At 47.4% G+C, this 12260-nt stretch overlaps 1 protein-coding gene across 1 annotated transcript in view; it reads left to right on the top strand.

The window, feature by feature from the left end:
- The window catches only part of PROM2 (prominin 2), a 52948-nt gene that overhangs the window by 16572 nt on the left and 24116 nt on the right, over positions 1-12260 (top strand). The window contains exons 7-14 of the mRNA XM_079987454.1: positions 565-764; positions 1542-1616; positions 1725-1788; positions 2190-2349; positions 3644-3796; positions 4265-4388; positions 8376-8467; positions 8924-9008. Coding sequence (XP_079843580.1) covers positions 565-764; positions 1542-1616; positions 1725-1788; positions 2190-2349; positions 3644-3796; positions 4265-4388; positions 8376-8467; positions 8924-9008 — 953 coding nt within the window. The remainder of the gene's footprint in view (positions 1-564; positions 765-1541; positions 1617-1724; positions 1789-2189; positions 2350-3643; positions 3797-4264; positions 4389-8375; positions 8468-8923; positions 9009-12260) is intronic.

Raw genomic sequence — 12260 nt, 5'->3', positions numbered from 1 at the left:
CCCTCCTCACTCCCTCTCCTCATCTTGCCCCCAAGGAGGATCCAGCCAGGGCAAGGCTTTCATGCTGCTGCTTCCATTTCCCTGCAGCTTGGGCTGGGTGAAGGCAGAGCTGCACCCTGGGAGCACTGGGCCCCGTCACTCAGAGAGGAGCAGGCTCTGGGTCTCTAGAAACAAGCGGTTTTGTGCAGGTGTAGCCCAGAAACCCCCGTTCCGAACAATGTTATCCACATGACATTTGGGGGGGGGGAAGAGTAGCTCCCCATATGGCTTGCCATCCCCCCTGTTCCCTAATATTTTTTTCTGTCCTTTAGAATTTAACGTGTGGAACAAAGCTCACCCCCCCATCAGAATATGAACATTTATTTGTTGCTCTGGCCTGCATATATTGCTGTCCAGTAATATACATTACTGCATGTATGTGAAAGGATGTGTGAAAGGTCACATGTTTCAGTACCAGGTGGGAAAATAATTTGCCTCCAACCTCCCGCTGCCTGCCTGCCGCCATCCTGTCCTGTATTTTGCCAGAACAAAGTTGGCAGCCCTAATGTGACCTTTCTCTTTAAGACCTACAGAACTCACTGCACCATTTGCAGACTCTCAACAAGACTGTGCAGGCCCTGATCCAGCAACAAGATGAGCTAGAAGCAGCCCTGAAAGACAGGAAGCAAAGCCTCACTTCCCTCCTGGAGGATCCAGGCTGCATCTATTGCGCCGGTGCCCTGAGCCAAGCTCAGAGTTTGGAGCTGGGCGCTAACTACCACAAAGTAAGTTCACCAAGAGGCTGGGCCCCTCCAGGATGGAGACTCTTGCTCCAGTACAAAGGTGCCTTTAAAAGGGCAACCTGTTCTCCAGTGCATTTCTGATGAGCAAAATAAACACAGCTGTGTCACTTATTTTGGTGCACGAAAGCTTGTACACTTCAGCAGGATTTGGGCCAGCAACAGATGATCTGTTGCCTCTACTGTATTTCTTTAGGTCATTTATAGACTTGAATTCATGTCACATTTCCTTTAGCTGTGTTGAGAGTTCATGTTTCCTGTCCAAAAGTGTGCTTTCTTCTTCTAGAATGGCAGTCATCAAGGCTAATTGCAGGGACCTCTTTAATGAAGCACAAGCTTCCACACCCAGCTTGGCCATCAGCCCCACACTTCACACTAATTTCAGTAGCTGATGGTGTACACCTGGAGGGCAACAAGTTCTCCACTCCTCCTCTAGGTCACAGACTTCCCCAACCTGGTGCAAGAGATACTGGGGAGGTGGAAATGGGAAGAAGGATGCCTCTTACCAGTTGAAGAGGCTTCAGGAACCTGGTGTCCTCCAGGTCTTTTGGTCTACAATGATGTGCTGGCTGGAGCTGATGGAGTTGTAGTTCAAAACATCTGGACAGCACCAGGTTATGGTTATAACTGTAGATAAAGCTCTAAATTTTCCATGGGCAGGGGGGAATACAATTAATGACTATATTAATTGAAATGCACACAATTTTCACTTTCTTCTCCACTTCCAAGTACTTTTCTTTTATCGGTGGTTTGTTCCCTCAGGTACCTTCAGTAGAAAAGGTTTTGAAGACCTTGCATGGGCTTCCCAAGGCTAATTTCTCTGAAATGATTCGCCGGGTAAGTAGTTAAAGAATCTTGGAGCAAGAAGAGAAGCTTCTGCTTGTTCTTTAGCAAAATTCACACTTGGCCCAGTGTGATAAGACATTTCGGTTTCTGTGCTTCTAGGCCAATAGCAGCTTCAACTCTATCCCGGGACTCGCTCAGGTGAAGATGGCGGACGTTGTTCAAGGTGAGTTAAGCCCTTCCATGCTCATGCTGAGGGTGAAGGGCTGTGGCTCAGTGGTGGGGCATCTGCTTTGCAAGGTTCCATATTCAGTCCCTGGCACCTCCAGCTGGGGCTGGGGAAGACTCCTTCCTTGGAAGTGCTGGAGAGCCGCTGCTGCCGGCCAGAGTGGACAATGCTGAGCCGGATGGACCCAGCAGGGGGCAGCTTCCTATGTTTCCCATGCTGGGCTGGAGGCCGTAATTCCACTGTATGGTGTAGGTTCAGGGCTTAATTTGAATTGGGGGCATTGGGGTGTGGTGCCAGGCTTGCTTTTCATGCCAGTGCCCAGCCCACGAACGTGTGATGAGAAACCACAAACCTTGTTTGGCTCCTCCGTCACCTGATGTTCCGCTCTTGCCTTGCAGAGCTCAAGGAGGAAATAGAGAAGGCTGGCCAAAAGTTGCAGTCCATCACAGATGAGTTTCCGATCTCAGATCACACCCGTTCCATGAATGATGCTCTGGTGAAGGCTGAGAACAAGAGCCGGCCCTATTTTTTGGAGGCAAAACGTTATGAGACATACAGGTAAAATGGAGCTCTGTGCTTTGCACGCAGGAGGAGCAGCATTCTCCTATGCATCCTTTCGACCCATCCTCATGCCAATCTGCTTCTCATTCTATCCCTCCCGTCTGCTCATCAAGTCCAGCCCTTATGCTGTAGTGGTTAGAGTGCTAGACCAGGACCAAGGAGACCCAGGTTCAAATCTCTGCTCAGGCGCAAACCTTGGGATGGCCACTGTCTCTCAGCTGAACCGACCTCACAGGGTTGTTGTAAGGATAAAATGGAGAGGGAGATCCCATTTATGCCACCCATCTTGAGATTTTTTGGAGGAAAAGTGGGAGATAAAAGTAATAATAAAGATAATTTTAAAATTCTGTTGTCCAGTTAATTGCTCACAAAAATACTTTAAAAATCATAATGACAATATTTAGCTTGCATAGAGTGCTTACGAACATTTAAAGCACTTCATTTACATTTATGTATGTATGTATGTAAAACTCTATGATGCCTTTCTGCCAAAACGTGGCTTCCACAAGTCATAAAAAAATCAATAAAATACAGTAATACACAAAGGAGATTTAAAAACACACGTAGTTCAAAGCTGAAATGCAAGTGACCAGGAGAAGCTGTTTAAAACAACAGTGCAGTTAACTAATCACAAGGGCCAATACAAACCAACAGCGACAGAATAAAAAACTAAACATAAGCAGCAATCAAAGGCTTATCACGGAAGGCTTGGGGAAACAGGTCAGACTTCACCTGGCCCCTGATAACAAGACATGCTTCATCAATGGATCCTGTTCTGAGATTGAGCCACATCTCTTATAGCAGGGCTGGGGAAACTGCGGCTCGCCAGGTGCTGCTGGACTGCATCTCCCATCATCCCTCTCCGTTGGCTGTGCTGCTTGGAGCTGATGGGAGTTGAAGGCCAACAACATCTGGAAGGCCAGGAGGAGGAGGAGGAGGATTTTCATTTAGGAACTGCTTCTATGCCAAAATGGCTTCTAAGCAGTTTACAAATATAAAAACAATACTGTAAACAATTAAAATCTCAAATATACAGGGGCATTCAGATGTCCTTAATAAAACATATAATATTAAAAATAACACAAACAATTAAAAAGCATAACAGGGCTTTTAAGAAACCATCTGTAACAATAAAATCAGAAGTTCATTTATGGAGAGCCCCTTTCTTACAAGCCACCCAGTAGAATCCAGGTCTGTGGGCAATAGGATGTACAATGGATTTTTGTTTGCTTATCTCCTTATCTCCTCCAAGCCTCACTGATGTGTCCCCACTCCACTTCTCTGTCCTCAGGTGGCTTGCAGGTGTCATTGCCTGCACCGTCATCTTGCTGATCGCCTTCTGCAACTTCCTGGGGCTTTCCTTTGGCACATATGGGCTGGTCTTGCGAGAGGATCCCAGTGACTATGAGAGGAGGGGAGAAGCTGGAGCCAGATTACTCTTAATGTAAGACACGTCTGAGTCCTGAGTCCTGGGCATGTCTGAGTCCAGCACAGAGGGTTGATTCCAAACTCTGTTCCAGGGTGACATGGGATCCTTTAGGAGGAAGGGTGGGATATAAATTCAATAAATAAGAAAAATAAAAGATTAGTGTTCAGCAACGGTACAGAGAGTGTTCTTGTGGTGGGGAGGAGGGAGGGAGGGTAGTCAGTCAGAACTCAGTGGCCAGCATTGCTATCCACAAGTGCTTGCCTTGACCTTCAGGGGATCTAGTCTGAGGGGGCTCTGAAAATGGTCAGTGTTTGAAAAAATATGTCTATGAGGAGAAATTTGCACTTAAATGCTGGTGGACGTTCATGTGATTTTTACTTTTTTAAAAAATTGCAACCTGATTCAGAGATGTGGAGAACTGTTCTTAATAGGAGGGGGAGTGTTGAGACCTGCAGGAATGTCTCCCTGTCTTTTCTGTTACAGCGGTGTCGTCTTCAGCTTCCTCTTCTCCTGGCTACTGATTCTCTTGGTCTTTGGCACCTTCCTGCTTGGGGGAAATGTCCAGACCTTGGTGTGCAAGCACTGGGCCAATCAGGAGATCTACAAGGTGAGTTTGTGTGCATGGAAAAGCAGACAGTCTGCCCAAAAGTTGCAGGGAAAAGATGCCACTGTTATTCAGTGGTTCCGCTCCTTCCTCCTGGGCCGTGTTCAGAAAGTGGTGTTGGGGGATGGGTGCTCAGACCCCTGGGCTCTCACTTGTGGGGTGCCTCAGGGTTCCGTCCTCTCCCCCATGTTTTTAACATCTACATGCAGCCGCTGGGAGAGATCATCAGGGGGTTTGGGCTGGGTATTCATCAGTATGCAGATGATACCCAGCTTTACCTCTCTTTCAAATCAGAACCAGTGAAGGTCCTGTGTGAGTGCCTGGAGGCGGTTGGAGGAGGGATGGTGGCTAACAGATTGAGGTTGAATCCTGACAAGACAGAAGTACTGCTTTGGGGGGACAGGGGGCGGGCTGGTGTGGAAGACTCCTTGGTCCTGAATGGGGTAACTGTGCCCCTGAAGGACCAGGTGCGCAGCCTGGGAGTCATTCTGGACTCACAGCTGTCCATGGAGGCACAGGTCAATTCTGTATCCAGGGCAGCTGTCTACCAGCTCCATCTGGTACACAGTCTGAGACCCTCGCTCCCTGCAGACTGTCTTTCCAGAGTGGTGCATGCTCTAGTTATCTCCCACTTGGACTATTGCTATGTGCTCTACGTGGGGCTAGCTTTGAAGGTGACCCGGAAACTACAACTAATCCAGAATGTGGCAGCCAGACTGGTGACTGGGAGCAGCCGCCGAGACCATATAACACCAGTCCTGAGAGATCTGCATTGGCTCCCAGTACGTTTCCGAGCACAATTCAAAGTGTTGGTGCTGACCTTTAAGCCCTAAACGGCCTCGGTCCAGTATATCTGAAGGAGCGTCTCCACCCCCATCATTCAGCCCAGACACTGAGGTCCAGCGCCGAGGGCCTTCTGGCAGTTCCCTCACTGCGAGAAGTGAGGTTACAGCGAACCAGGCAGAGGGCCTTCTTGGTAGTGGCACCCACCCTGTGGAACGGCCTCCCATCAGATGTCAAGGAAACAACTATCTTACTTTTAAAAGACATTTGAAGGCAGCCCTGTTTAGGGAATTTTTTAATGTTTGAAGTGTTATTTTGTTTAATATTTTGTTGGGAGCCGCCCAGAGTGGCTGGGGAAACCCAGTCAGATGGGCAGGCTATAAATAATAAATTATTATTATTCTAGTTGATTTGGTGGGGTTAATTTCATAGCCTATGTCGTGCTCCCATTGTTCTTTTATTGCTGTGTACGGAATATAGGAAGCTTCTAAAACCTGAGTCAGCCCATTGGTCCACCTCTTCCCCACTGTCTGCACTCACTGGGGCTTATCCACACTTACCTTTCCTCTGCTCTTTCCAGACACACTCAGTGCTTTAAAGGTTGTCCTTTCCCCATGAAAGCTGTTCTTTGAATTTCAACCAGAGCAAACAGCAATCCACAGAAAACCCAAATTGATGTTTGCTTTGATTAATGCTAATGAGTGGGTTTTTGTTGCGTAAATAAATAAATAAATTGCTGTGGCCTGGAAAGAGTGTGGCAAGAGGCAGGTGTGGATAAGCCTTGGAAGTGGCTCAGCCCTTGGAGATGCCAGGCGTTGAATCTGGAACATTCTACCTGCTTGTTTTTGATCAGGGAAGTGGCCTTGGCAGTTGGGTTGAACTCGCTCCCCTGTTGCAGCAATGCCCTCCCCTGAGGCTTGCAGATCAAGACTTGTTAATGTCAAAGAATAAAAATCTAACGAGGTCGATCTCCCCTGCCTGATGATTCTCAGTAGTAAAGACACCAATGTGCTCTTGCACCACTTCCATTAATTCCGGGGGGGGGGGGGGGGGGGAGTGTTGCAAAAGAACTTCCACAGAGATTTTAGCTTCTGTGCCCAATCGACCCAGTTCTCATTCTGCTTCTTTCGCTGCAGAAGTTTGGAACCTCAGGTCTGTGGGCCTATTTTCCTGGCCCTTGGAAGTCTCCCCAGGCCACACCATTTACTGCTCCCACTGTGCATTACTTGCTGGACTGGAATGTGTCTTTAAACTCTGGTGTTGTTTCTGGATTGTCTGGATGAAGCACAGAGAGGGGTGTTTTCCCACTGATGTAACAAAGCTGCAGAAGCTTCTGGGGGGCTGGACCAGGAGGGCAGGCAAGAAACTAGTTCCCCTGGCAAATACCCGTTGTTGCCCAACCCACAATTGCCTGTTAATGCTTAACCTGCACTGTTGTAGCCAGTTGCTCCCTGAAAATGGCCCTCCTTCTGCATTAGTGAGGCTGGGAACCCCATTCACAAAAACTTGCCACCCTATCCACGCTTAGCTCAGGATTCCGGCCTTTGCTGAGCACAAAGTCCTGTGCAGCCGAGATTGGCCTTTCCTCTCCTTCTCCCTCTGGCTTTCTCTGTGTGTCACCCAGGAGAAGGTGCCTGCCATGCTGTGTAGAATGATCCAATTAAGCTATCTCTTGGCCCTCTTCATTCTTTCGCCCTCCGGCACAACGGGCACAAGGAGACCATGCCAATGAATTAATTAAATCTCATCAAATCACAATTAACACTTGATCTGCACCTAGAATGGAAGTGCCTGCCACTGCCTTTCAGCCAACTGCAGGAAGAGGGTGGAGGGAAACAAGCAGGCCAAGGATTTCTTTTGTACTTAGAACTCACAAAGTGGAGCAGAGATATCCGATTACTGTCAGCATGGCCAAAACTCTGCCAGGCAACCCTGCTCAGTAAATCCTTTGTACTGTACTTGGAAAAATGTTACAGTAATGGCTCAAAACAGCAAAGAGCCCAGTGGTTGGAGAGACACTGTCATTTACACAGGCGTAGGAAACCTTCTTGAGTCCAAGAGCTGTATTCCCTTCTGGGCAAGCTTTGGCAGCCCACGTCCAGTGACGGGCAGTGCCAGAGGCAAAAGCGGGCAGAGCAACAAATGGGCATGCTGCCTTTGCCCAGTAGACTCGTTTCTACACACACCCCTCTCTCTCCTCCACCCAGGCAAGGAAGAGGCATGATCACTTCCAGGACACCTTTCAGCCAAGGCAGGAAAGGAGCATGTGAAGCAGAACCGGAAAGGGTTGGGGAGAGTAGGAGTGGCTGAGCAGAGTTCAAATGTCCAGGAGGGCTGCATTTGGTCCCCTGGCCTGAGGTTTAGTTCAAAAAAGTCACCTTCAAAGGTAGCTCCACGTAGAGCGCATTGCCGTAGTCCAAGTGGGAGATAACCAGAGCATGCACCACTCTGGTGAGACAATGTGCAGGCAGGCAAGATGTCAGCCAGGAAAGGTCTCAGCCGGCATACCCAATGGAGCTGGTAGACAGCTGCCCTGGGCACAGAATCAAGATCAAATTCTTGCATATGTAGAACGGGTATTATGTGGGACCTGTGGCAGTTCCAGTTCCACACATGCAAGCGGCCAAGTGGGCATATATGGGGTGAGGTGATCTCACAGGTAAATTGGCCCCAAGCTGTTAAGGGCTTTCTAACAGTAACACCTTGCATGTTGTCCAGTAGCAAATTGGCGACCATTGCTGCTCTCTGAGCACAGATATTATATGCTGACAAGGCCTCACTCGTAGATAGAGATATTTGGCAAAAGATTTTGTGGACCAGATCTCACCTCATCAGTTACACGCAGTTGGTGCACGAGGATGACTCTCTCAGGAGTTTGTGGGAAACTTTGTGGGCTGGCAACAGAGAAGATTCAGATTAGGTTCTGCTGTGGAAGGAGTTGTGGCTACATATGGCTCCTGTCCCAAAGGCCAGAAGCGCCGTCCAAGTCCTTTGGCAGGAGTGGGCCAGGCCAGTGGGCAGCAGGAGCTCAACAAGGCATGGTCTTCTCCAAATTGGTGTTCTTGCAGGGCTGGAAGAAGCAGGTGGCCACACTGTTGTGGGCCTCTAGAACTAGCTGGAAAATGGATTTATAAGGCTCATCCCTGCCCTGGTCTGTTAGCGTTAATTGGCTCTAAATGATGTTTTGCTCCTCTTTCCAATCTCCAGTTCATCGACATGCCTGGCAACTTGCCTCCTTCCATGAATATCACTGAGCACCTTGGCCTGAAGAAGAGCCTCAAGATCACATCTGCTTATCAGTGAGCGTACCTGCTGTCAGGCTACTCAGGGGGCATTTGAGTACACAGGATATTTGGGGCTCTGTCCTTGCTTCCTACCGAGATGACTCTAGAGCAAGGCCAAGAGCGTTGTTGATCATAAGGAGCTAAAATTAAGGCTCCTTTGAGCAATACTAATCCACCTTCTATTTTGTGGTTTAGCAGGCAGGATTTGTTTGTTTATTTAAGCATTTTCTGCTTTCCTTCTTGGAATGTTTGTGCGTTGCTGAGTGGTTCCCTGTAAATAAGATTGCCACATCTCCAGATGTGAAGTGATTTGGAGAATGGTACCCGTGTTTTTGAAAAGTGATGTGAGCAACAGCTAAGAGCACACATTGAGTGGGATGGAACTATCAAGCAAGCCAGCAATATTGTGGGATGCTGAAAGGGGAGGGAAGGAGGGAGGCCAGGTCAACCTGTTTCCACTCCTTATTTCAGGCAATGTAAGAATGGGGCTGGTCTCTGGGAAGTTCTGCAGCTGGAGGACAATTACACCCTTGACAAATATCTCCAAGTTTCCAAGGTAAGATGGTTCCTCTGCTGAACTTACATCTCTTCTTCTCCCACTCAGTCACAGAGCCTCCATGTCATCACAAATCTTCAGGTGACTGTAGCAGCTCTCATTGCTGACAGCTGCTACAAGCACCCTTTTGGCTCCTCTCATAGCACTACTGCTATCCACATGCCTGTTGGCTCATCCCGCCTTTTTTTCTTTTCTTTCTCCTTCCTCGCTGCTGCTGCACAACAAATCCAGACACCACTAGAAGCCAAGTGAGTGAAATAGTGGGTGGCCCCAGTACTCAGGAATGTCTCCCGTTTGAAATGTCTGTAAGATGGAGCCATAAAAAAACCTTAGTTGCACTCTGCCCTCAAATTATGTCACTAAGGTAAATTGTGCAGATCCACCCAGTTGACATGTGTTTGTTTCAAGCTGCATAATTGCAGTATTTGGGAAAATATGGATTTTTGTTGTTTGGCGTTAAACAAGCAAACAGGAAACTTCCCATGCACTCATCCCATAGAACAGCAGAGGTGTCAGATCTGGCCATGATGAGTCATGCCTCTGTTTACATCTCAGTCAGCAAGGCATTTGACAAGGTGCCCCATGATATTCTTGTAAAGAAGCTGGTAAAATGCGGTCTTGACTATGCTACCACTCAGTGGATTTGTAACTGGCTGACTGACCGAACCCAAAGGGTGCTCATCAATGGTTCCTCTTCATCCTGGAGAAGAGTGACTAGTGGGGTGCCACAGGGTTCTGTCTTGGGCCCGGTCTTATTCAACATCTTTATCAACGACTTGGATGATGGACTCAAGGGCATCCTGATCAAATTTGCAGATGACACCAAACTGGGAGGGGTGGCTAACACCCCAGAGGACAGGATCACACTTCAAAACGACCTTGACAGATTAGAGAACTGGGCCAAAACAAACAAGATGAATTTTAACAGGGAGAAATGTAAAGTATTGCACTTGGGCAAAAAAAAAATGAGAGGCACAAATACAAGATGGGTGACACGTGGCTTGAGAGCAGTACATGTGAAAAGGATCTAGGAGTCTTGGTTGACCACAAACTTGACATGAGCCAACAGTGTGACGCGGCAGCTAAAAAAGCCAATGCAATTCTGGGCTGCATCAATAGGAGTATAGCATCTAGATCAAGGGAAGTAATAGTGCCACTGTATTCTGCTCTGGTCAGACCTCACCTGGAGTACTGTGTCCAGTTCTGGCCACCACAGTTCAAGAAGGACATGGACAAACTGGAACGTGTCCAGAGGAGGGCAACCAAAATGGTCAAAGGCCTGGAAACGATGCCTTATGAAGAACGGCTAAGGGAGCTGGGCATGTTTACCCTGGAGAAGAGGAGGTTAAGGCGTGATATGATAGCCATGTTCAAATATATAAAAGGATGTCACATAGAGGAGGGAGAAAGGTTGTCTTCTGCTGCTCCAGAGAAGCGGACACAGAGCCATGGTTCCAAACTACAAGAAAGAAGATTCCACCTAAACATTAGGAAGAACTTCTTGACAGTAAGAGCTGTTCAACAGTGGAATTTGCTGCCAAGGAGTGTGGTGGAGTCTCCTTCTTTGGAGGTCTTTAAGCAGAGGCTTGACAACCATATGTCAGGAGTGCTCTGATGGTGTTTCCTGCTTGGCAGGGGGTTGGACTCGAAGGCCCTTGTGGTCTCTTCCAACTCTATCATTCTATGATTCTATGAGGTTGCAGCTCCTCATGAGGCTGCCACTGAAGATCATTCAGGCATTTCAGCTGGTTCAGAAAGTGCAGCCAGGATGTGAACTTGGGCAAGGTACAGGAAGCATATGCCTACTAAGTAGGGCTGGCCCTACCATTAGGCAGAGTGACGCAATTTCCTTTGGTGTCTGTTCCTCTTGAACCCCTGGCCATTCTCCTCGGTTGAATACCAGGCGTCTGTGTGCCACAAGAGTAAGTCCATCTCATTTCCACTCAGAATTTGAAAGGAAAATCCATTTGAGATGCATGCGGAAACACACAGTTGCAGTTATTTATCAAAGGTACTTATGAGGGCTACATCGCTGCCTCCATTTGTATAAAATGCTTTCCCCCCTTTTAAACTTTTAAAAGTAGTTAATCCAGCCACCCACAGCCTGGAGCGCCAGCACACAGGGATTCTTGCTGCCATATACGTAGCACATAAATACAGCAAGTGCCCCTGGGAGCAGTTGATTGTGTTCCATCACTCAGGAGGAATTGTATAGGAAAAAACAGGGCTGCCCCCATGTTTCTTCTGTACAATTACTGAGTGCCATTTTTGCAATTAAATTAAAAATCTTATCTTATTTTTATAGGGTTTTATTGTTAAGGTATTCTGATTCTTCTAATTTATCATGCATTGTATTTTGTTGTTTGTTACCACAGGCATAAAAAAAATCAAATACAATGTTTAAATGTAATCAGTAAACAAGCACTTTGTTTTGTTTGACCAAAAATGAACTTTGGGACTGCCCCCGCTCCCTCAGATAAGCCACTTCTTCTTTGCATAGTTTATTAATTTTGACCACAAAACCAAATTTTGGTTTAATCTTTGCATAATCTCTGAACGTAATTCAGGGTTCACTGAAACTACTCCCATGCGACTTGGACTCAAATTAGATGTTATGAAGTGTCCTGTGATTATTTCCTCCATTTAAAAAACAACCAAGCCCTAATACTCAAAGCAAGCTCAGCAAGGCGCAAGTCTAAGCAGAATAAGGAGAGGCTGCTTAACCTATTCCCTTTTAGTCCAAGATGCTTTCTCAGTTGGATAAACATTGGTTGCATCCAGTGCTAGTTACACTCAGAGTAGACCCACTGAAAGTAATATACTGTACATGGCTAGCTATGGTCCATTAATATCAACGGGTCTACTCTGAGTAGAAGTTAGCAAGATGCAGTCCTTGGGGTTCCTGCATTTTTCTCCTCATGGGTAAAAATAGCAGCTTGGGAGGGTACTTCTGAGCTGGAAAATGACTGGAGGGAGAGGAGTAAGGCGCCTCTACCTGCCTAGACTTTCCCCACTCAAACCTTTAGATTATCTAAGTCAGGCTTCCTCAGCCTCAGTCCTCCAGATGTTTTGAGTACAATTCCCATCATCCCTGACCACTGGTCCTGCAAGGTAGGGATCATGGGATTTGTAGGCCAAAAACATCTGGAGGGCCAAGGCTGAGGAAGCCTGATCTAAGCAATTTTGGATTAAGAAAAGAAAATTGTAGGAGAGCATATGGAACGGAGGGGTGGGAGGCTGGAGCTGGCCAGC

Source organism: Podarcis cretensis, assembly GCF_951804945.1.
Source record: "Podarcis cretensis genome assembly, chromosome: 8".
In the NCBI taxonomy this organism is placed as follows: Eukaryota; Metazoa; Chordata; class Lepidosauria; order Squamata; family Lacertidae; genus Podarcis; species Podarcis cretensis.
The sequence above is the reverse complement of the archived record's forward strand: the minus strand, read 5'-3'. Positions and strand labels throughout refer to the sequence as shown.